The sequence below is a fragment of the Zonotrichia leucophrys genome, chromosome 19 (assembly GCF_028769735.1).
Source record: "Zonotrichia leucophrys gambelii isolate GWCS_2022_RI chromosome 19, RI_Zleu_2.0, whole genome shotgun sequence".
Classification (NCBI taxonomy): Eukaryota; Metazoa; Chordata; class Aves; order Passeriformes; family Passerellidae; genus Zonotrichia; species Zonotrichia leucophrys.
The window spans coordinates 174528-199281 of record NC_088188.1 but is presented as its reverse complement, the minus strand read 5'-3'; the positions used below and the strand labels follow the sequence as shown (position 1 = coordinate 199281).

Here is a 24754-nt window from a genome sequence, read left to right as displayed (position 1 = left end):
TTGCATTTTCATTTCATTTCTGCCCAACCTGGGGCTAATTCTGGCTCTCCAAAGAATTGGAACAAAGCAAAACCAAACTGGGTGTGCCACAGGGTCTGTGCAGAGGTTGGTCAAATGTAGCTACTGAATAAAATAAGACATTTTCAAATTTTTCTTCCTCCTGTAGATTTTCTCTGCTTCTCAGCTGTGCCTGTGTTGTCTAGTTCAGAGTCAGACCATTAATTACATTAATAATAGAAACAGTCTCTTGGAAACTAAGAAGTTTCCAGATCGGTAGTGCACTTTATACAACATGTGAAATGCTCAACTCAGTAGACTTCTGTGGCTTTGTCAGTTAATTTACATCTTTAGTTTCAGGAAAACTACCTAATTTCTACTGAAGATCTTGCTCAAGATACTAAAGTGCACAGACAAATTCCCACTCCGAACCTCCTTCATGTAAGGCTTAATAGATGTTAATTAGTCAAATAAATTTGTATTCAAAGAACTGTCTGAATTGTGAAAGTTTTTTTTAGACCTTTGAAGTTCTCAAAGAGGTTAATGCATTAGAGGGTTTCTACTGCTGCAGTTCAGGTTTTCCCTGAGCCATGATGACTTCCAGAGTCAGTGCTGGTAGAACAGTTGGGCTTGATGTAGAGAGCTTTTCCGACCCCCATGATTCTATGATTGTGGTGGTTTGACCAGGAAGGAGTGGGAATTCTGGGATGCTGTGGTCAAACCAATGGATGTTCTGAGTTTCATACTGACACCTGGTGTAGCCAGTGAAGTTTGGACACACCTCCGAGAATACACAGGGGTTAAAAAGCAGGGCACTGCCCTTGGCAGGCTCTCTTGGGACGTCGCTGCGAAGAGGTCAGATCACCCTCCCCTGTCCAGCCTTGCTGCTGGGCGGGGGAGGGGCAGCCATGCGGTAGGCCCGGGGCCTGGACAGAGATGGGGGTGAGAAAGCTCTCAAGGATGGAAGGGTGGAGGAGCCCCAAGAGACATCGGGCAGCCATTCCCCCCCCCAGGAGGGAGAGAGAGGGAGAGTCGGCGAGACGGAATGTGATAGCAGCCAGCCCAGGAGGAGAAAGGGGGGGGAAGGGTGCAGCCCGGCCGGCCGCAGCAGCAGCACGTGTGGGAGTATCATCGTCCCGAGACAGACAGAGACTGAAAGTTTTAACCCCTTTCTTTCATGATTGGGGCCTTGCAAAAAATGCTAATCCTCCTCGAAGCTGAATAAGAAGGGAGATGAGAGATGAGATGAGACAAGGACCTGGCCCGAAGAACGTGGAGATGATTGAATGGGGAGAGATGATTTGGAGTGGCCTTTTGGCTGGACTTTTCTTGTGGCCATGGACTCAGTTGTTCCTGTGACACAGACTGCACTTAGGGGGAAGCAGTGGCTCAAAACCAGGAGGGTTCTTCGTGAGGACCCCCCGGCCCCAGGGGGTTGGAAAAATATGGGGGGGACAGATGTCCCAAAGCAGAGACTGTGCCTTTTTGGAGTGAGACAAGGCATCCTTGAAAGACAACCCTAAAAGCAGCTCTGGTCCATGCGTCAGTGGTGAGAGCACTGGGCATGGAAGGCAGATGTCACAAGCGGCAAAAGGACTTTCTTTTTCCGGGCGGTGCCGAAGTGACAGGGAAGCACACGAGGTTTCAGTGTGTTTCCAGGGGAAGCCTATGGAACAAGAAGGACTCCTTTCCTCTTCATGAACTGCAGTTTGAGTATACTAAAGTGTGGGGCCAAGGCTGGGCAGTTGGTGATTTGGGAGAATGTATCGGATTGGGAAAGTCAGGTAGTGGGGAGGGGGAAAGTGGTTTTTGTAAGGTTTTCAATTTTTTTCCTTTTCCTTATGGTCTTTCCCTATTTTCCTGTAGTTTAGGTAATAAAGTGTTCTTTATGTTTAAGCTAAAGCCTGTTTTGCTTATTCCTGGTCACATCTCACAGCAGACACCAGGGTGAGGGCATTTTCATGGGGGGCACTGGCTCTGTGCCAGGCTCAAACCATGACAATGATACATCCTCATCTTTGAGGGCAGAACCCTTCAGCAGATGCCACCCTTTCCAGCTTCCGGCCTCCATGGTATTTATGTACTAAAGTTGCCTCCAGTGGGCATGTGAGTCCTGGAGTGCCTTTGGCTCAGGGAGATGAGAGCTGTTTCCTAGTCAATATAGAGACATGAGCTAGAAAATAAAAGTAATCAATAACAAATCTTCTATTACTTTGTCATGCTTGTGTGTGATTTTTTATGCTGTCATTTTACTGCATGTCTGCCTTGAAATGTGGGATTTCTCTCCCTGTCTCCTACTGCCTCCTGCTCCTCTGCAGTGAGTCATGAGGTGTGTGACAGGTGGGAGTAGGCATCTGCCAGCTCAGAAAGGAGACTAAACCCAGTGTAGGAGACAATAACTTACATGAAACGTTCTTGGCTGTCAAACTTCGGAATTTCTTGTTGCATTTAGAAATCTTTTTGGTTTTTTTCTTGGCTAACTCTCTTGCCTTGAGATACACATTGAGATGTATGATTAAAGGAACTCTCTGCTAATGCCTTTCCCTCCCAGGTTGGACACTCACTATACATGCAGGTAGGGTGAGAGGCAGCTCAGGGGCAGTGTCCCCACCTGTGTTGGGCTCCCAGCATCATATTCCCTTCCATGACAGGAAAGACAATTCCATTGGATATTCCATCCTCATGGTGAGTCTCCTTAGCAAGATGCAGAAAAGTCTCTTTTGCACCATGTCCCCTCATTATCTTTAACCAGTGTGACATTTGTCTGGAAGACACTGTCCCCATCTGCCCTTGTGAGACCCAATCTGCAGGGCTGCCTCCACCTCTGGGGTCTTTAGCACAGGAAAGATGTGAAGCTGTTGAAGCCAGTCCAGAGGTGGCCACTGAGATGCTCCAAGGGCTGGAGCCCCTCTACTGTGGAGAGAGGCTGGGGATGCTGGAGGTGTCCAGCCTGGGAAAGAGAACTTAGAGCCCCTTCCAGTGCCTGAAGGGGCTCCAGGAGAGATGGAGAGGAACTTTGGACAAGACTCTAGAGTAACAGGACAAGGGGGAATGGCTTCCCACTGCCAGAGGGCAGGGTTAGATGAAATATTGAGAAGAAAGTCTTTCCTGTGAGCATGGTGAGGCCCTGGCACAGGTTGCCCAGAGAAGTTGCCCCTCCCTGGAAGTGTTCCAGGCCAGTTTGGACTGGGCTTGCAGCAACCTGGTCTAGTGGAAGCTGTTCCTGGCCATGGCAGTAAGGTTGGAATGAAATATGTTTAAGTCCCTTCCAACCCAAACCACTCCATGATTTTTTGAGGTGATACCTCACTTTTCCTAGAAGCTCCAAGGTTGCTGTGCATCCTCAGGCCTCTCTTGCTCTCTCCAGGGAGGTTCAGCTTGTCCCACAGTAACAGAGATGGGATGTAGTGAGCCAGCCCTCTCCAGCAGGCTCCACTTTCTGGGCAAACAACCTGGCATGCATCACCATCAGGAAACCCAATTAAAATGCAATGTCAATGTGAAAAGAAGGGATTTGAGAAGAGTAATATCACCATTACATTTCTGTTGGTCCCCAGAGGGTGCTCTTGCCCAGGGTTTGCCAGGCAGCTTCCTAAGGGAAATCTGGCAGACAAGGAGATCCCAGAAATATTCTATGAGGAGTCTGGCTGCAGGCTGCAATTTTCTATGTTTTTTACTCTGTCCTGCCAGTACATGGAGTGTTAAGATCCTGTCAGCACTAGCTGTTCCCACAGGGAGAGAGGCCATACATGGAAAAAATCACCAAGAACCTCATTGCATAGATATCGAATCATGGACTCACAGAATGGTTTGGGATCTTAAAGCTCATCTGGTTCCATCTCTCTGCCATGGGCAGGAACACCTTCCAGTAGACCAGGGTGCTACAAGCTCTGAGTTCCCATCAGTCAGCTTTGCTTTGGGCACACAAAAAATTTTAATGGTTCCAGTCCTCCATCAGTTTACCCAATTCCTGATTGGACTTTTGGTTTCACAACATACTGAGATGAACATGCCAGCCCTTCCTTTGCCTGGTGCCCCTAGAAACATAGAATCACAGAATATTCAGGGTTCAAAGGGACCTCTGGAGATCATCCACTCCAACCTCCAGCTCTGAAATGTGCTGAATAGCCACCTCCAACCATTCCCTGTTCCTACTGCATCCATGTCTACACTGGCAGTGCCTGTCACCTCATTCACCTTTTTCCTAACAGTCCTGATCCCTTTTCTTGCAAGGATGCCATTCCCACTTCTGACCACCCATTTGCTTCATCTCTGTGACCTTTTCCAGTGTTTCTCCATCTTTTCTGAGCCAGGCACCAGAGCCACACACACTTGTGAGCTTGCTTTATACGGGAGCAAGCAATATTTTCCTTGCAATATCTGGAGCCTTTTTTTCTTTTTAATTACTCATGAACCTTCAGCTGATGTTTACAGGGAACTGCTTACAGTTACCTTTAGCTCTTGACTAGCATTAATCTAGAGTCCCCTAGTGTACAGTGAGGGATATGCTTCACTTTACCCTTAACATTGACTCTCATTTCCAATGGCATCACACATTTTAGGACCCAAACAGTCTTTTACAAAATTCCTCAGCTCTGCAGCCTACCTGCCCCTGTGTAGGGCTCCTGCTCTGCTCCCTGGTTGACTAAGGATCTGTCACTCCCTCCTCCAGGCTGGATGCCCTTTGCCTATGAGATTTTCCTTCTCTGCAGCATGAGATCTGCTGGACCAGGAATGAGGGAGTAATGATGTTCATAAAAGCCTCATTGATGCACTTCTCTGTTTCCCTCAAACAGATGTTATCTCAGAGAACTGAAGTCTGTCTGGGACTGGTGAACAGATGGCAAATGGTTTTGGTCAAAATCCTGGGAAGTCTCTTTTGCACAGCATGAGTGGAATGTGTCCAGAAAGTATCTGTATCTTTGACATCTTTGTTTCTTTGTGCCTTGCCTAATTCTTCGTTTCCTAGGTCACTCACATGCCTGTTACTACTTTAAAATATATACAGACAGTAGTTTTAAAATTACTTCTCTCTTCAACATCTTGACAGGCAGCTTGGGACAGGCTGAGGTGGTTGTAATGGATCACAGAGGAGAAAACAAAGCCGCAGACCCACAGAAATATGTCTAGAAAATGAAGACGTGGTTCTTAAGTGAAGAAATGGTGTGAAAGGGAGGTTTGCACCAACCAGTGTAGAAGCTGTCCAAACCACCTTCTTGTGCATATTCTTCTTCCAGATCTGGAAAATACCCTGGATAGCTGCTGGCCCTTCTTGGTCTCACCTGGGTGATATGAAAAGTATTCAGCTCCATCTACAAACTGGATTAGGGTTCCAATGTCTGCAGCTGTCTATTCTGAGTTTATACTGTATCTCCCTCAGAGGTACCTAAGATCTCTGCCTGAGTACTTTCCAGAGTGCTTTCCAGGCATGTGTGCTCCTTCCAGGCTGTGGGGCTGGGAAAGAAGTTGCCAGAAATTGGAAAGAAAAGAAATGTTTTAAATGTGAAATTATATGTACTGTGTCCTTCTGTGGCTCAGGTCAGTGAGCAGATGCTTGCGACACAGATCTGACTGGGATGGCACATTCCACATCCTGTATTTGTCCAAGATCCACTGTCATGGAGCAGGGATTGGTGCATCAAGCCCTGCCTGCCCAAATCTCTCAGGAAACCTCAGAGGTGAAGGCAACCCAGGGTGGATTTAGAGTGGATATTAGGGAAAAAAATTTTCCTGTGAGGGTGGTGAGGTCCAAGCACAAGCTGCTCAGAAAAGCTGTGGCTGCCTCATCCCTGGAAGTACTCCGGGCCAGGTTGGACAGGGCTTTGAGCAACTTGTTCTTGTGGAAGGTGTCCCTGGTCTAGTAGAAGGGGAGGGGAATGAAATGAGTTTTAAGGTCCCTTCCAACACAAATCATTCCAGGATTTGATGATTCTTTCATTTTAAGGACTACATGACAACAAGGTGTGTAAATCCCACATACCCAAACTCATATCTGTTCTCTCTCATATTTGTTGTTTGTATCCCCTCTCCTGCTGGATCACAGCTTTGTGCAGGCTTTCCTGAGCTGTTTCTTAGCTCGGCACTTGGCTCAGTGCCTTGGCATTGCGCTGAGCTGAGTGCCCGTTGCTATAATTTTACTTGTTTGTGTCCCTTAATCTGTATTTGTTCCCTTGAAAGTGCAGGGAGATCCATTAAAGCAGAGGCACTGGGTAAATACTGCCTGCACTTCACTCCACCAGCACCTCAGATCAGTGATTAACTCCAGGTAAACAGAGTCGACTGCAAGCCAACCCTTGGCCACAGCAAGGGGGGGCAGGGGACGCTCCTCCCCAGGTGTGTGGGGGATGTAAAAGCTGGGGTTGTCAGGACACTGCTAGAGCAGGATGGTGGCATGGAGCTGAAGCTCTGGTGCTTGGTGGCCATTGGACGTGTCCTGCTGATGGTCTGCCATGGGCGGGATCAGCCACCAGCACTATAAATAGTGCTGGCAGTGAGTCTGCCCTGGGGAACCAACTGCTGAACCCTAGAGCAAGGAACAGACGGTGGCGTGGGCTGGCTGGAGGAGGTGCCTAGGAGGAGGCGTGGTGCCAGTGCTCTGTACTGGGGAGTCCAGCATGTGCTCGATGCCAATGCAGTGTCTGTAGGGCTTCAGCTCAACTGGGGCACAGATCACAGTGCTGGGTCAGATCCATAAGGGTTCCCCAGTAGGCAGCAGGAATGGCAGGAACTCAGGTGGGACTGCCGGGACCTTTCCTGGAGCCTCCGGTTGGGCCTTGCCCCGTCTCCGACTCTGACTCTGACTCAGAGGATGCAGCTGTGGGTGGCACAGGACCCAGTGCTGCGACACAGAACTACTCCCAGGTCATCCACAGTGGCCACTTCATGGTGTCGTGCCCGCACAGCGACTCACTGCCCCGGCGACGGCACCACCGTGCTGAGCCCGAGCTGGCTGATCCTCGGAGTATTGACCCGACCCTCACCCGGCTCTTTGAGTGCATGAGCCTGGAGTACAGGTGAGTCTCAGAGCCCTTGTGTGTGTCTTATGGTCCCCCAGCTAGCTGAAAGCAGGAGGCTAGATGAGCCCCATCCCCCAGCCAGGAATTTGTTTCCATCTGACCTCCTCTTCTCCATGGGCTGTGATGTGGGCACATGCTCAGAAATTTCCATCCTGGGAAGTTTCAGGACTGATGCCGGGTTGTTGGCTGTGGAGCCAGGTGAGAAGCTTCTCTGTTCCACGTGTAGCTTGACTCTCCTTCATTTTCCCATGAGATCTGGTGTCACTGTGCCCAGCTGTATTTCCTCCTGGGCCAGACCTAGCACACTCTGTAGAGCAGCAGTGACCCTGTGGACTGCTAACACTCAGTTCTTTGGCAACCCAGCCCAGAGCAGGAGTCCTGCCTTCCATCCTTTACTCTGTCCCCATGTCCTGAGGTTATTCCATGACATGTAGTAGGACTTGGGACTGGATGGCTGCATGGGTTTCGTCCAAGGTCTCCTGAAAGCTTTCCTCCTTCTCTCCTGAAAAATCAGATGGGTGCCTGCATTGTTCCCCTGCCTGACAAATTGCCAAGGCCCAGTGACAGCTCTTTGGTGACAACAGGACAGACTGCAATGTGTCTTCTATGGCCACAGTCCACATTCTTGAGGCAGCTCCCTTCCTTTGCCAAGCCCCAAGGTTTTGAGTTCTCTCCAGCATGGCATCAGCATGACTTGCTCTGCTGGAGTCAGTGCCAAACTGCGTGTATAGCTCTCCCAAAATGTCCAAATGATGATGATGTTCTACCATGTGAAAGCAAAACCTCAGCAAAGCAGCCTTGAAGAGGTGTGCATTACCTCATCCAGTATGGCTGAGCTTTCAGGTTTGTCTTAGAGTCCTTGAATGCTCAATGCAATAGGGATGTGGTCACTGCCAGGACATCCTTGGGGATGCTGGGCAGAGAGACAGCACTCCAGTTCCCACATAGCAGTGGACTTCTGACCCATCACCATATCCTAGGTGGTGGATGGGATCATCCCAGTTTGCCAGCAGCCAGCACAGCACAGCTCTGCTCCAAGGGGCTGGGGAAGGCAGTGCTCTCTGAGAGCACAGGGAGCCTCAACATGGGGTGACCCAGGTAAGGATCATGCTTCCTGGTTGGGCGGGTCACCCTGAGTGCCACAAACAGGGGTCATAGAGACACTGGTGGCCTTGCTGTCTTTTCCTCTCCCAGCCCCATTTTTTCCATACCTGAGCCCTGCAGCTTTGAGGTTGGAGAAACAGATACTGTCACACCAGGGTGCTCAAACTGTAGGCTCATGAAGTGCAAGGCAGCTTCAGTGTGCCCCTGGGCTCTGGAGCCCCCAGGCAGAGTGGAAATGGACAGGATACAAGGGCATTGACACTTGGAGTACTGGGGTGTACAGTGTGTGACTGGGGGCTGGCCATTCCACTACAGTCAGGGTTCCATTGCTCTTGTTATCCTTACTCCCTGGACTCTCAGTGGCACATTTCCTTCTTGCAGTGAACATGGCAGTGCAGATACTGGCTCCTATGTAATGGGACACTCACCTAAGCCTTGTCCAGGGATGGGACAGCCACAGCTTCTCTGGGCAGCCTGTCCTGTCCAGGTACCTCACCACCCTCACAGGCAAGAATTTCTTCCCAATGTCCCATCTAGCCCTGTCCTCGGACACTGTGAAATCAGTCCCCCTTGTCCTGTCACTCTAGGCCCTTGAGCAAAATCCTTCTCCAGCTCTCTTGGATCCTCTTTAAGCACTGGAGGAGCTCTAAGGTCTCCCCGGGGCCGTCTCTTCTCCAGGCTGGCAACCCAGCTCACTTTGCTTTTCTTTTGCTAGTACATTTTTGACACACTTGTAGGCAGCAGTTGGAGAAAGGTATCAGGGTGAGAAAATAGAGTTAAGTGTTTCTGGTGCATTTCTACATTTAGTGTTGTCTGATTTGATACTTCTCTGCATCACCTGCCATTTCACACTTCCCCTCCCAGCCAGGTTCCCAGAGGCAGCACAGCCTCAGCTGGGGTCACCAGCCCAGTATCCTCCTCAGGAGAGCACCCACAGTTAAGCTCAGACTAACTTCCTAACCAAGGAGAAACCACTGTAAGCTGTCACCTGGAAGGCTCCTGTGGAGTTCCTCACACACCCTCATGCAGGGCAGGGCTAGATCCAAAGCCAGGTCAGGTTGCTCAGGGCCATCACTTTGACAGATGGAGGAGCCCTAAGATGTGACCCCACCACCTGTCCAGCCTACTCAGGGTTGCCCGTCTCCCACAGGGAATTGCTGTCCATGGCTCTAGTTTGGAGTTTACCTGTTCCAATTCTTATGTCTGTTTCCCCTTGGCCTTTCTCAGTGCATGTTTTGAGAACTATCTGGCTCTGTCTCCTCCTTAGGGCAGCTGATGGCAGTAATTCTCTCTTCATCTTCTTTAGGCTGAACAAACCCATCCTTGACAGTCCTCTTCTGTCACATATATTAGTCCCCAACGACCTTGATATCCTCCTCCAGGACCACTCCAGTTTGTAAACCTCCTTCTCTTGTCCATTGGACACAATGTCCAGACTTTGCCATAGTGGAGCAGAGGGGAAAACTACCCTGTCCCCTCATGAGCTGTGACTGCTGCAGCCACCCATCCTTTGCTGTCTGGACTCGCACCATTTCAAAGGTAACTCACTAAACTTTCCCTAAATATTTTTCAATGGTTACATCTGGAATTCTTCCCCTCTCCAGCATTCCTCCTCTGCATTTCACAGACATTATAGCAGTCCTGTCTCAGCCTAAGCAATCATTCTGGGGATATGACTTATCTTCCTTTCATGGGCAGGACTGTGCATCACTCCGCACTGGTAAAGAACTGCTCTCTCCACATCAAGGTTTGCTTCCCACATTTTGATTTGTTTCTTCAGATCCCCCAAAGGGAGGCAACTCCCCTCTCTGAGGTTTTCCTCCTAAGGCTAGGATGAAGCAGTTCCTTTTTACGTGTATTCCTGGACATTTAGAGCAGCTTCCTGTGTAATGATACTTTCCCACTCATTCTCCTGCAACATCCTGCATTTGTTGAATCCTTCCCTAGAATGTTGTTTTTCTCTACAGCCCACCTGGCTGCATCTCATTACCCAAAAAGCTGAGGGTGGACCTGAGCTCCTTCAGAAACTGCTGACATTTTGGCCTTAGCATGAGAAGGCTCATCCTCTCTATCACCTCAGTGTGGCCTGCAGAGTGTCATGGCTGGGCTCACACCCCCTCTTGTGCCTTACTGTTGGGAATCACTGACCTGGGGAACATCCTTCCGAAGGAAGGAAAACTGGGGGCAGAATGGGAGATGTGAACTGCAGTCACTTGTGGTCTTACCTGGCAACATCTGTCTGGTGCTCCAGAGAGATTTGACAAGAAAGGGACAGCAGACTGGGAAGTTTCTTGGAGTATACACTCAGCCTTTCTTGTGATTTAAAACAAGGTCTTTGGGGGGCCAATCCCCTACTAATTCATCCTTTTGTCAGCCTGCGTCCCCCCTGGGAGAAGTGGAACTGCTGCTATTGATTCTTTAATTCACAGTGCCTTAAATGCTCACACAGGGGTAGTGAACACCAGGCAGAGACTCCAGGAATGCACTCACTGGAGTTCTTCGTTCAACCCTATTTTTTCTTGCAGAAGACCTCCAGTCTAGGGGGTCTAATGAGTGGGAAAGGCTCGTGCTTGGGCTAAACACACCCACGCTGCATTGTGGCTCTGCTGTCATTTGTGGCAGGGAGTTGCACTTCTTTCTTCTGTCATTCCCCAAGGTTTCCCCTTTCCCCATTCCCTGAAACTGCTGGATGGGTAAATGAGTCACAGACCAAACAAGGTACTGCTGGATCCATGCCAGTGTTTGACCCAGGCTGAGCCCCGTTGCCACCTCACCCTATTCCACAAACACCCTGTAGCCAGTGGCAGGGCCTGTGTCCCCCTCCTGCTGATAGTGTAGGCAGCAGGACCCCCAACCTGTTTGGGGCACCCTATAACCTTCCCAGGTTCAAATGGGAAGTTTGCATCCATCTCCCCAGGGGAGATTAATTGCAGGGAAGGGTGGGGTCCTTTTCAAGGCATAGCAGGGAGCAAAGATCAGCCTGTTAAACCCCAAAACTGAAAGGATCATGAAGGGGGGAAAAAAGCATTTGGTGATAAAGCTCAAAGGCATCTGCTGCCTCCAGGCCCCACAGCAACTCCTAGTCATGGCCCACTGGCCTCACACGAGGCCAAGGTGTGTCCCACAGGCTCAGGCTGCTCTTTTCAGCTGGCTGTGAGTGAGGAACATGGCCTTGACCAGCATGATCTGGCCATGTGCCCAGGAATCCTGTCCCTTCCATTGGCTCCTCCACTTGGCACCATCTTGCTGTTTGCCATGTGCGCCTGGGGAAAGTTCAAAATCCTGGTGATAGCAGAGTGGTCAGTGTCAGCCTTAACTCTCTGTAGGCTGGAGTCACAGGTCCTTCTTCAGCCCCTTGGGTCATGTGTCAGGCTGGGTCTCCCTTGGGAGACCATCCCCATCCACTCCTGCACCTGCTCCTAGACACATCCCTGCATCAGGTGCTGGAATTGTAGGGGTCCCCAGTCTTCTCCCTCTCCCAGAGGCAGATTTCAAGGAAGGTTGAAACAGAACCCACCAAAATCATTATTTGAGAACATTTAGAGGTTTCACCAGCTTTAATGAACAAATCAGAGGCTTCATGCACCACTCTCGTTCCCAGCACCTTCCCCTTCCTGGGGACACAGCTGTGTGGCACCTGGAGGGGCTGGAAACAGGGGATATACAGCACCCTGACACCAACTCAGCTTCCACCTTTCCTGCTCCAAGCATGTACCAAGGAAAAGTGGAAGTCAAAGCAGCACCAAGATATTTAGGGTAAAAACTGTCTGCTGGAGAGGGACATGGCTTCTCAGGCAGGAATGCCAGGCAGCCTGCAGCTAGCTCTCAAAGTGACCCCTGGAGCACCTGGCATTGCCCCAAGGCCCACGCCATGTTGTTGGGAGAGCTGGAGATGTGAAATGGATCCCAAAGTAGGGCAGAGGGACGCTGGCCTTCCCCACAGAGTTCCTGGGGCAGCAGGACCCTCAGGAGCTTTTCGGTGGCTGCACATGAGGGGCTGTGTTCCTTGGCTGGATGGAAACAAGATGAGGAGTGAAATGAGGCTTCCTGCACTGCAGGTCCCATCAGGGACATCACCACCACCACCACCACTACGATGAGCTGCAGAACAAACACAGCTGCCTCTGGGAACCAGGAAATGGGAATCGGGGAGCTCAGCTCGGGCTGGGGGGGGCGAGTTTGCAGCAATTGGTATGGAGAGCCAGGGCAGCTCTGACTGGCTGGTATCACTATGTGTCTGTCTTGGAGAACAGGCAAGTGTCCCTTAACATCCTGAACATCCTCCAGTGTTGTCCTCTCTTCCCAGACCCTCCATAAAGGCTGCCCTTGATTGCCTCAGCTGAAGGCAGCATTTTCAAGCCTTGCCTGGTGTTAAAGGAAGGGTCAGAATTACCTGTCCAAACACTGTGATGATGAAAGAGGCACTACAGTGCATGTTACCACACATCTCACCTGGGCAGGAAACTTACCTTCCTGTCCCCCAGGGCCAGGACACAGTTGGCAGGATCCCACCTCAAAGCTGGGGTTCAAATATCAAGGAATCAATGCCTCAATGGGCTGTGCTTTAATCCAGGGGTTTGAGAAGCCTTCTGTGGGTGTGTGAAGCTCAGGGTTTAGGTCAGTGCTGCTCCCAGGGTGTGCAGGAGCTTGGAATGCTCCAGTGGGTGCTCCCACAGGTGCCTGGCAAGTACCTGCAGCAGAGTCACGTGGCTGTACTGGCTCCTGACCTGCCACCAGGTTGGTGGCCCCTGTACATCTTTCGAGGTGGTGCCCCTCAGCCACCCCTTTGCTTGGTGTTTCAGTGGGAAGCTAGTATCTCCGAAGTGGAAGAATTTCAAGGGACTGCGTCTGCTTTGCTGGGATAAAATTCGACTCAACAATGTGATCTGGAGAGCATGGTACATCCAATGTGAGTATGGGTGCCAGATCCCACTCTGTCTGCCAGATGCCAGGCTGTGCCAGTGGGATGGGGCTGGCACTGGAATGACTGTGTACAGGTGCAGAGATAGGGATGGGGCATGGATACAGCCAGCTGTATTCTCCCCTGTGCAGATGTGGAACGGAGGAAAAACCCTGTGTGCGGCTTCATCACCCCTCTGGAGGGCATGGAGGCTGATGAGCACCGAAAACCAGAGGTAGGGCAGGATCCCTTGCAGCTCTCTTGGGCAGCACCAAGGTCTGTGTGGCACAGCAGGGATCTGGGGACATGTTGCATTTCATAGATTTGCTGGAAAAGGTGTTTCTGATATGGCATATGGAAAGCAGCCCTGGCTATGGGGTGCGGGGCCAGAGAGCTCAGCCTTAACCCCCTGTCTTGCCCCCCAGGCTGTTGTGCTGGAGGGCAACTACTGGAAACGCCGCATTGAGGTGGTGATGAGGGAGTACCACAAATGGAGGATCTACTATAAGAAGCGGGTGAGTGGCTCTGGCCATGCTGCTCCCCATCCTGCGGCAGTGCCAGCAGTGGGATGGAATAGTGTGATGGATGGAACATGGCTCCCTGGAGCCATGGCAGACAGGGCAGGACGTGACAGGCTTTTGCCAGCCTGGGAGGGGGATGCTGGCTGACCCCTGAGCTCTCCCTGCCTGGGGCATGACCTAGGCTCTCTTCTCCTTCCAGCTCCGAAAATCCACACGGGAGGGAGGGATCTCCAGTCCAAAGAGGGTGAGTCTGCTGAGACTGCTGAGGGTGGGAAGAGGGAGAAAAGGGAGGACAGTTTGGACCCCTGCACTGGGCAGAAGGGCAAAGAAAATCAGGGCATGATAAGCCCATTGGAATGAGATGCTAAGCATCTGGGATGCTGGATTCACCCTCTGGAAGTAGCCAGGAGTTAAGGTTTGGAGGCAGCAAACACTGCAGGGAGCATGGGAGCTGCCAGGGGAGCAGCCAGGGAAGCAGACATGGACCCCACCCATGAAAGGCATCCACTCGGCTCCTTTGCTCTACCTCATGTAGGACGAGGATGTCTGGAGGCCTACAGAGAAATGGTGCAACCAGCTCTTCTGCAACGTAGTGCCCATGCTGCTTGGGGATGAGGAGGAAGAGCGTGCAAGTAGGCAGCATTTCGATTTGGACACCTTCCTCTCGGACATATCTGACACCCTCTTCACCATGACACAGATGCCCAGCACCCACCAGGCACTCCCTGAAGATGGTAGGTGCTGCAGACCATGCTTCCGCAGGATGTGGAGGAGGAATCCAGATGTTGTGTCTTGGCTTAGCCCCTGAGAGCTGCCAGCCATGTCCTTTTGAGCAGGCAGGGTCCCCAGGCATCTGCCCTGATGGGGCAGGGGGAAGGGATGTTCCTGTTCTTCCCAAACAGGAGCCACCAGGGGAGAAGATGCTTGAGGAGTGTTTGGGCAGGGTGGGATCATCCCCTTCTCCTGTGGTTCCCTATGCACCAGCATGCTGAGGGCTGAGCTCCCCAGGGACCACCAGCACCATGAAGGACTTTGCCCCAGCCCCCAAGGCAGGTCCTTCTTCCATGGCCACTCTTTGCTGTCCCTACCTGGCTATGTCTCTCGGGCATCTGCAGCTCCAGCCAGGTTCTGTGCCAAGAATCAGCCTTTCACTGGGGTTCCTGGGAACTGGATGAGGCCCTAGAGGGGCTGATGGACAGTGGTGAGATGGGATGGGATGGCCCTGGCTCTCCTCAGGGTAGGCACTTATATCCCTGCCCAGGGCAGGGTGCAGTGATACAGGGTGATTCTGGGGTGACACAGAGGTGTGGAAGCCAGGTAGCTATCAGAGCAGTGGTGGGAGCAGCCCTCAAGGTGGGTCTCAGGGATGCAGTATCTGGGCTTTGATGTTCCAGCTCTGCCCTCTTCCAGCGTATGTTGGGAATGCTGACATGATACAGCCGGATTTGGCACCCCTGCAGCCCAGCCTGGATGACATGGACATATCAGGTAAGAGGCAGCCTGGATGCAGTACCACATCCCACCCAGTCCTGCACACCGTGACTGCTTAAAATGGAGGGACACAGGTTTGGCCTGGCAGTAGTGGGAATTGCTGAGACAGGCAGAAAGCACTGGACATCTAATGGCATGGGAAAAGCAGCATGGATGGGCAGGGGCTGAAGGCAGAGCCTTGTTGTACCTGCCTGACCCTGGAAAGAGGCACAGAAGGTCAGGAAGGGCTTGGCCATGAGGTGTGGGAGGGGATTTCTACAAAAAGAGGTTATTTCCAGGAGTGCTAAAGGCCCTCATTTTGACTGCAAATAGAGGAAGGACAATTGTCCCCCAGAGGAAGAGGAAACCTCTAGAGAGTAGGTTCTGCTGAGTCCCCTCCTCACCCCACTGCCCAGCCAGCCTGGGTGGTTGGCTTGGAGCTAGGACCCTGCACAGGGCTGTGCTACATCCCCTGGGGACAAGTCACTGTCCCTGCCAGGCTGACCAAAGACAAGTCTGGCCCTGGTTTCCAGCTCAGCTGGGACATGTCCTGGTCACAGCAGTGTCCCCAAATGCCAGGGCAAGGCACTGTTGGGGACCAGCTTTGCCCTCTAACATGTCAGAGCTGGTAGCCTATGCACATCGTGCAGGGTGGGAGCCTGCTGGCTACCCAACTATAGCTAGTGTCCTTGGGCAGCACCAGCATCTCCAGACCCCTGTGTGAGCAGCCTGGAGCTCCATGGCCTGTCTCCACTTCCTGGAGGAGGAAATAAAAAGGGTACTTGCACCATATGGCGGTGGGGTGTTGCAAGACCAGATGCCGGCAGGGAGCAGGCTAGGCACTCCATGTGCCAGGGCAGGTGGTAGCATGGGTGCCCTTGGGATGGATACTCTTGGGATGGATGAGGTGAGAAGACTCCTGCCACCACCCTCTCAAACTCATTTTAATCAGAGATCCCATCAGAGTCAGGCATGCTGGGAAGAGGGTCTGTTGCCATGGTTGGTGCTTCACCTTCTGCCCCTGGTGCCCCAAGTGGGTCATCAGTTCCTAGAAAGTGTGACATCTCCAAGAGGGTTAAATTGACACTTGGTAAGTGTTCCTTATCCTGAGAGGGCCTGTATGGTGTTGCAGCAGCAGCTCCAGCACCTCTCTGAGGGCCCAGCATGGTCTCAAGCTCAACAGGAGATGGCAGGAGCACGGTGGTTCCTTTCTGAACCAATATATCAGTTAGGTTAGCTTTTTTCTGGGAAAAAGGCCTTTTGCTTTAGGGTGCTTCTTGGCAATGGGATGGGTCTTACTGCAGACCACATTACAAGGAAACATCCCTTCCTGCTCTGACCATGTCCAGTGCCTCAGACCAGGGACACTGCTGGGGATAGGGAGGGTCCCCAGTCTATCTGTGGCTCCTGGTCTGCAAGGCTTAGTGTGTTCTGGGACAGAGCATCCTCTGGGGTGCTTGGAGATCTTTTGATGGGAGTTTTGTCCTGGATGGAGCAGCTCCCCAGGTGATAAGGTGTTACATCTGAGCACTGTGTATGCCATGCACCCCTGGGACCGTGGGGAGAGTGGGGAGAGGAGGTTGGGGTGCTGGGTGCCAGCCAACCCAATTATGTCCCAAAACGTCACTTTTTCAGCAGGGCAGGCAGCTTTGGAGCAAGGATCACCCAGCAGCCTCATGCAGAGCTACACAGGGCAGGCATGTGGGGTAGGCACCATGGGGTCACAGGGCTGTCATTGTGTGGGGTGGTGTGGCAGAGCTCAGTGCCTGTCAGTCAGTGCCTGCAAACCAATCCCCAAATGAGGAAGCATCTTGTGTCTGCGGCGGGTGCTGGAGTGCGGTGTGAGGCAGATGGACAAGTCCTGATGGCAGAGGCGAGGGAACAGCCCAGCCCTGTGCCCTGCTGGCACTGTGCTTCAGGTAGGATTGGTGCTGGGCACTGGGGCTGGGCTGTCCGTCCCATGGGGTGGCAATGCCCTGCTGCACTGCAGGACTCTCCCCAAAGCCTGGGACAAGTGCTGAAGGGTCTTTGGGTTGGAAAGGCCCAATCACATTGGAGAGCAACCCTAGGTTTGAGCAGGATACCAAAGCTGTGGTTTGCTGACCATGCAGGCTCTTCTCCCTTGAGCAGGCTGCGCCCTGGCCATGCCACACTGCCTCAAGTGTAACAGGGTGATACAACAGTGAGGAGGAGCATGGGCAAGAGCTGTGGGGTGAGGAAGAGGCAGGAGAAAGGGAGGACAAGGCTCCCAGGGACTGCCAGGCATCTTCCATACCTGTAGCACAGTGAGAGGCACAAGAGGGTCTGACAGGCATGGTGAGAGGCACAATAGGATCTGCAGGCTGGGCATCACAAATTCCTATAAATACCTGCAGAGCTTCAGCGCTGGTAGCAGGGACATCCTGGTGTGAGCATGGCTGAGGTGGGAGCAATGTGGGGCTGCACTGCATCCCAGAAAGGCCGAGTTCCTGCCTGGCAGTACTGCAGCACATACAAAGTGCTGGCCTTTGGAGGGGCAGGGATGGCCCTGACATGCTGTCAGGCATTCACCATGGCTGTTGCAGGGGTAAGGGGCACTCTGACAGCTGACTGGGACATCTCAGTAGTGGCTCTGTCCTGTCTCACATCAGTGTTCCCCTCAGATGGTAGTGCATGGCGTGCTGGAAACATCACCATGCCCAGTCTCCTGCCATCCCACAGTGCTGGCGTGTTTGCTCCTCTGGTGTAGATTCAGCAGAGTCTTAGGCCTTTGTGGGTCCCAGCCAAGGCACCCCAGCTGCTGGAGCCTGGATCACAGCTCTGAGCATGGTTGTATACACCAAGTGGGCAGAACTAGCAGCAGGGCCTGGAGCTGGCACTGCCAGTGCTAGCCAAGGGCTGGAGAGCATAGCTGGGTGCTTCCCAGAGGAGGTGCAAGTGCCTGTCCCCAGTGGCTGCTCAGGCACTGCACCTGTGCCAGTGGCTGCTGGACAACAAACCTAGTGAACTCTCCTACTCCATCCTACAGGGAAGCATCCAGCAATGCCATCTGTGTCCCACAGTCATCCTCTCCATGATAAACCCTCCCTGTGGTGATGCTAGAGCCAGCATTGACACAGGCACTGAGGCATTCATGGGGCTGATGTGCCCAGGGAGACAGCTGCCAAAAGTGTGGGGCCCACCCTTTGTGCTGTGGTGTCTGGGCCTGCGGAAGGACCAGGGCTGTGGGAAGGAGAGAGGAAGGGAGCGGGAGTCGCAGCAGGGTCACGCGGCTTGGCTTCAGGAAGGCCATGGGATGTGGTTAGCCACAGGCTGCACGCACAGCAGCACTGGAGTGGGCAGCACAGAACTTGTTGGTCATGGGTGAAAATGTGCTTGAGCTGCCCTGGCCCCAAAAAGTGCAGAGTGCCAGTAGCAGGGTATGGTTCCACCTGTCATGCCCCAGGGCATCCCCATCCTCTCTGGGCAGGTCCATTTATGCCAGTCACTGTGTCTCTACTTGACTCTGCAGAAATCTTCACCAGCCACCGGCCACCCCCATCTCAGACACAACCGGGCTACCAGGATCCATCCTGCTTCTCGCCCATGGCTGAGCCCCTGTTCAACAGTGGAGGGTCCCTGATGGGTTCTCGGGGCCTGCCTGTGAGCCCCGAGGCCCCACTCCTACCTGGCACTCTCCTCCAGGTGAGTGAAATCCCAGCCTGCAGCCTTTGGCTTACTGGTGGTGTACCAGTCACCCACCCTGACCCTGCCATGTCTTCTGCAGCCCAGTGGTGCCTCCCAGCTCAGCCTCCACAGCGCCTTCCTGGGCTCTGAGCTGCCCCTGGCCCCCCTGCCCCCCGAACCCCCCGACGTGGCACCCAGCAGCCTCAGCCCCCAGCTCCGACACAAGCCCACACTGCAGTACGACTTTCCTGGCAAGTGCCTCAGCCTGGAGCCACCAGCACCCCCCTATGTCCCCCCCATCCCATCCTCCCGGGCACCACTGCTGAGCCTGGAATCCCCCTTCTCCCCCACCTCGGCCTCCCGCTCCAAGTTCCCCTACAGCAGTTCACCTGACCCCTCGCTTGCCACTCACCCTGCCTCCCCTCTCTCAAGCCCTTGCTTTGCCCCCTACGTCCCAGGACTGGGCCATGCCACAGGCATGGGGCCCCAGGGGTACTCCAGCCCTGCTGTCTCCCAGCTCCTGCCCCCTGCCCTGCTGGGTAACCCCAGGTTTACTCCCGCCAAGGGGCCACCCCAGGGTGAGGGTGGGCGGCCCAAAGTGAAGTCCAGTGGCACCAAGGCAAGGAGGCTGCCAGGACACCCCCTGTCCCACCTGCCTGAGCCCAACCCCTGCCCGAGCCAGCTCCTGACCACAGGTAACAGGGTTGGGGGGCTGTCGGGGGACACCGGAGTGAGGTGGGGGGCATGCTGTTGTGGGGATCAGAGTGGGGGCCCCATTTCTTCCTGGGGTTGGGACACAGAGAATACTGGGCAGGGCACAAGGCAGTCCCCATACTGGGGTAGTTCCAAACCCAGGGGTGAAGCCGTGTCTGAGGGATCAGCCCTGGCTTCAGTGGCCTCAGAGGGAAATGCCGCCCAGCCCCAGGACTTGGCAACAGGCACTGCTAGGAAATTCCTAGAGTCCCTAATCTGGTCTTTATGGCCCTGTTGGCACAACAGGCTGGGGGGGTTCACTGCTGTCCTGCCTGATATGTTGCCTGTGGGTGTGATGGGACGGTCCCTTGGGCACAGTTATGGCCCTCTGCTTGCTTGAGGAGGGGCTGGAGCTCCCTGCCTGCCTGAAGCTCCTGAGAACTCTCCTGTGAGGAGAACAGACTCCTCCAGAGGTGCATCCCTGTTCTCTGGGGCAATCCAGCAGGGAAGGGGCTGCAGCAGTTCTGGTGCAGAGAGGGGCTAGCTGTCTCCTGGGGCAGGGAAGGTCACCCCAGCCCCAAGAGCCCCACATAGCAATGCCCATCTGCTTCGTGCCCCCTCAGCCAAGCAGGACCTGGCGCTGGATATCCCTTGCCCAATAGGTGCAGGACTCATGCCCATGACCCCTGTCTCTGAGGTAAGCACTCAACAACCCCCCAGGTTGGGAATTGCCTCCTCCTGGCTGCTGGGGAAGGGGTGGAGATGGGTTCTGGGGGTCACATTTTGGTGTGGGCTGGACAGAAATGGAGGGAAGGAGGGGGCACATGGCTGGGTGGCTGGGGATGGCTGGAGTTGCCTGAGTTTCTTCTTTAAAACAACCAAGGCAGAGGTAAGAGACATCTCACTTGCAGGGCCCCTTTTCTGGGGCATTGTGGCTGCCCCTGCAGATAGTGGCAGGGGCTGCACATCCTAGTGCAACCTGGTGTGCATGAGGTGTTGATCCCTCAACTCCCCTTCCTCTGTCTTCTCCCAGCAGCAGAGCACTGTCTCCAAAGTCCCTGCCACCTTCCTCTCCAGAATGTCCCAGATGAGCCCAGGACTGGCTCCTGGTTCCAGCCCTTCTCAAGTGCTGCTGCACACAGTGGGCACACAGCTGGGCCCCCTGCAAGTCACCAAGGCAGAGCAGCTGTCCCCCACCTCAGCTTGTGGTGAGTCTGGAGCACCCCAAGGAGCTCCACAGGGCACTGGGGCTCCTGCAGAGAGCTCAGACCAAGCACTGTGGGAATTTTCATTTTGGCTGCAATCCTGGCTATTTCTATTTAATTTGATGAGCATGGAGGTTTCCTTCTGCGCCCTTCCACCTGCTTCTTTCTCCAGCAGCAAAAGCAGAAATAGGGAAAGACAAAAATGGAGCAAAATGTCCGACTGTGGTTTTGAAACCCCGGAGCTTGGTTTTGGAGCAAGAAGCATCCGCTTTCACCCACAATAACCAGTGTGGCTGCTGGAAACCAGGCTCTGGTGTTGTTCCCAGTTCAGTTTGGTGCTGCTCACCACAACCTTGCTGCCCTCACACCTCTTTCCATGCAATTTCCACCCCAAGAAATGCTGGGAATTTAAAACCTCGAATCCCAGATGTTCCCATTTCTGAACAACTGTAAAATGAGAGGGACTTGGGATAATGTGTGCTTGGAGGCTGAAGAGGAGCATCCCAATCAGCTGAGTGGGGTGGCTTGTCCTGAGGTGGGGGCAGCACTGTGGAATGCCCCTCTCTGCCTGCCCCAGGTGCTGAGATGTCACCTTGTCATGAGTGCTGTTGCTATCCCTCTCTTCAGAGCAGCACGTTCCCTTTTTCAGGCAGTGACTGGCCCAAGCCCAGCCAGGCTTCCCCAGGACCCACTGCAAGGCAGGGCACTAGCATCTCCCTGCACCAGCCCATGTCCCGTCCGGGAAGGCCTGAGTCCACCAAGGTATGGCAGAAGCTGCCAACTTTATATGCACCCGCTTTTCCTCCTCCCCCCAAGACACCCTCCACCCTCACTTCAAGCTTTGGGCCAGCCTGTTCCCAGTGGGGCTGCTGGCCCATGGCTGTCCCTGCTGCGGGGAGGTGCCTGATGGCGCTGACCTGCAGCTGGAGAGCCGCCGCATCACACACATCTCCGCTGAGCAGAAGAGACGCTTCAACATCAAGCTTGGCTTCACCACACTGCACAGCTTGGTGAGCACACTGAGTGCTCAGCCCAGCATCAAGGTGAGAACCCAGGGCCAGCCCTGGACATGGAGGGACACGGCACATCACCCAGAGACACTGCATCCCTGCTGTGACCCACAGCTCAGAGCTCCTCTCCTGCACCCCAGCCTGTGGTGCAGGAGGCTGGAGCACACAGCAGGCACACAGTGCAGCTGTGTGAGGGTGGTCTGGGCCCCCTTCCCGTCTCACCCCACGCCCCCCCAGGTCAGCAAGGCCACCACCCTGCAGAAGACAGCCGAGTATATCTGCAAGCTGCAGCAGGAGCGGGCAGCTCTGCAGGATGAGGCACAGCGTCTGCGGGAGCAGATCGAGGAGCTCAATGGCTCCATCAAGTAAGGGGGGCGTGGCTGGGGGAGATGGGGGAGCACTGCCTGCTTTGGGGTAGCCAGGCAGGGCAAGCAGCAGGATATGGCAGGATGGCAGCAGGACATGGCAGGTCTCCCTGGAGCACCTCCCAGCTGACTGTCCCTCCTCAAACCCTCTCTGTGGGAGGGCTGATGTTCAAGAGGCAGGACAGAGGCAGGGCCAGGTCTTACACCTGCCCTGGGAGGGGGACATTGTCTGGCAACTCCTGCTGAGTTTCCATAGCTCCCAGTCCCGAACATGGCCCCACAATACTGGTTGTGCCCCACAGCCTGTGCCAGGAGCAGCTGCCGGCCACAGGGGTGCCCATCACACGGCAGCGCTTTGACCACATGCGCAGAATGTTTGACGAGTATGTTCGCTCCTCCACGTTGCAGAACTGGAAGTTCTGGATTGTATCCTTCGGGGCCAGTGCCTGCTGCTCCATCCCACCCTCCACCAGAGGCACCAGGTGCTCTGGTTCATCCGCTGCTATTGGGTCTTCGGGGTCCCTCAAGCTCAGGAGGCTTTGGGGACGACAGGGAGATGATTCCCAGCCAAAGTCGCATGGTGGGAACATGCTGATATTCTGTGTTTAGGAGGGATATTCTGCTCCAAGGGATCAAAAACAGTTGGTAAATGGTCCTCAGGGAGAAGGGAAGTGGAGCTAAGCTTATGGAGGGAATTGCTCTCGATGACATGGGAACTGGCTCTGAGAGGCAGCAGCCATGGATTAGGAAAGGTTCAGACACAAAGCTGTGGACATGATGGCTTGGTCTTCGTGGTTGCATGCCATACCCTGGAAGCACAGGAATGGGAGGAGGATCAAGGGCCAAGGAACCTGTGGGCAAAGAGCTGGATCTGTTCCTCTCTGAGCACAATTTAGACACACTGGGACTCACTGGCAGAGCCTTTGAGGTGTGTGAAATCCCAAGTGGCAGAGTGATGAAAGGCACTGCTGCCCATGGTCCCATCCAGCACAGGGCATCTGGACCAGGCAGAGGTGACTTCTGATGCAGGGCTGGGGAGCTCCTTCCTCAGGACACAGAGTATCGTAAAGCCAACATGGGCTCTAGGATATGCTTGTGATAGAGGTATCCCTGTGGATTACTGCCTGCACAAAATCTGCAGGCTGGTCCCTGCAGGTTGGAAGCAATAGGGGAGCTTATGGGACACACTGATGTCCTGCCTTGCCCCGGAGCACTTTGCTAGCTTGTTCCCTGACCTGCTCTGGAGGACATGTCTTCTGTCTCAGCAACCTTTTCTGTAGCCCCAGCCATGACAGGGCTTTTGCATCTCTCCCACTGCCTACCCAGGTGACACTTATGCCATCACCCTAGCAGTTTGGGCTAGTGCCAGGTGAGGTGCTGTGCTGGGAAGGCAGTCAGCAGGTCTGTTCCATGGCCTGTCCTGCTGTCCCAGCAGTTCTGCTCCGTGTCCAGACAAGAAAGTCTGTCCTACTGCCATATGAGGGTGATGCCCACACCTGGGAGGAGTGAGACCCTTGTCATAGCAAAGCTGGTCCTTAACTCCTCTGATCCCACCAGTTCAGTGTCATCATCCGGCCCCTCTTCGAGTCTTTCAATGGCATGGTGTCCACAGCCAGCATGGAGAGCCTCACCCAAACATCCCTCGCTTGGCTGGATCAGCACTGCTCCCTCCCAGCGCTTCGGCCAAGTAGGTGACCCTGTGCCTGGCAGTGGCACCCTGAGCAAGTTGGGTTGGCATGGACTTCTCAGTCCAGGAAAGGCATCCTCAAAAGGCAGAGGGGAAAAGAACAGGGGTGTCCTGGGGGATAGCAGGGCTGATCTGTGGAATGTCCTTGGGCTCCTTCTCAGTGATTTCCCGTGCTCCTGTCACACCCACGCCCCGGCTAAGCCGGAAGTGTCCTAACTCCATGTCCTGGTAGGGCAGGCTCAGCCCTGCCCAAAGGCCCTCAGCCCTCCCCAAACCCACTCTCAGGGAAGGTTTCCTTCCACCGCGTCTTCTGGGGCTGTGGAAGCGACCAGTCCCACCATTCCGGGGGCTGGAACAGGGCCGGGCAGCGCCGTGTTCCCCAGGATGGGTCACGCCTTCCAGCCCCGTCCCCTATCCCCGCAGCCGTCTTGAGCTCCCTGCGGCAGCTGAGCATCTCCACGTCCATCCTCAGCGACCCGGCCCGTGTCCCCGAGCAGGCGGCGCAGGCAGTGGCGGCGCTGGGACGCTCTGGCGGCGCTGGGACGCCCTCCATCTGACTGCTCCAGGGGCTCCGGGGTGTCCAACGGGCACCGGCGTGGGGAGCCGGGACTGCACGAGGGCTGTTCCGCCCTGTCCCCCTGCAATAAAGGACTTGCTGTGCCACGGACTCCGCCTGGTTCTTCAGCCCCGGCGCCGCTTTGGGCACGGCCGGGAAGGGCCGGGACTGAGCGGGATGACACCGGAAGCCGTGAAAGCCGGGACTGGGAGTGGGGCCAGGGGCTGGGGGAAATGAGGGAAACCGAGCTTGGGGGCAAGTGAAGGAAGAGGCTGTGGCGGGGGGGAATGAAGGGAGGTGCGGGCAGGGGCTGGCGGGGGCAGGGGGCGGGGTTAAGGTAAGAGCTGGGGGGGTTGAGGGCCGGGACCTGGGGGAGCCGGAACTGGAGGAGAGCCGGGATTGGGGAGCATGAGGGCGGGGACCGGGGTGGGGGGGACGTAGAAGCTGGGATGAGAGGAGCCCGGGCTTCGTCGAAGGCACGGGCTGGGGTGCTCCGGTGCTGGGGGAGTGTTAGAAGAGGGTCTGGGGGAGTGTTAGAAGAGGGTCTGGGGGGGTTTACGGGGCTTTGTGGGAGGCAAGGGCTGA

General features: G+C 54.4%; 1 protein-coding gene across 1 annotated transcript; it reads left to right on the top strand.

Moving 5' to 3' along the window:
• Nucleotides 1–6678: 6678 nt before the first annotated feature.
• MLXIPL (MLX interacting protein like) lies at nucleotides 6679–24262 on the top strand. The gene is made up of 17 exons (XM_064729485.1): nucleotides 6679–7010; nucleotides 12920–13026; nucleotides 13170–13252; nucleotides 13443–13532; nucleotides 13738–13782; nucleotides 14074–14272; nucleotides 14949–15026; nucleotides 18499–18671; nucleotides 18754–19348; nucleotides 19970–20043; nucleotides 20380–20554; nucleotides 21201–21313; nucleotides 21475–21594; nucleotides 21799–21926; nucleotides 22229–22352; nucleotides 23484–23613; nucleotides 24037–24262. Exons 1-17 carry the CDS (start codon nucleotides 6715–6717, stop codon nucleotides 24168–24170), a joined length of 2664 nt encoding a protein of 887 aa, XP_064585555.1. The 5' UTR covers nucleotides 6679–6714; the 3' UTR covers nucleotides 24171–24262.
• Nucleotides 24263–24754: the final 492 nt, after the last annotated feature.

Excerpts from the sequence above, each read along its gene's own strand:
- MLXIPL (XM_064729485.1), top strand. The coding sequence starts at position 6,715 with ATGGCAGGAACTCAGGTGGGACTGCCGGGACCTTTCCTGGAGCCTCCG. Across the intron at positions 13,027-13,169 it reads GAGAGCATGGTACATCCAAT|ATGTGGAACGGAGGAAAAAC; the intron begins GTGAGTATGGGT and ends TCCCCTGTGCAG. Across the intron at positions 21,927-22,228 it reads GAGCTCAATGGCTCCATCAA|CCTGTGCCAGGAGCAGCTGC; the intron begins GTAAGGGGGGCG and ends TGTGCCCCACAG.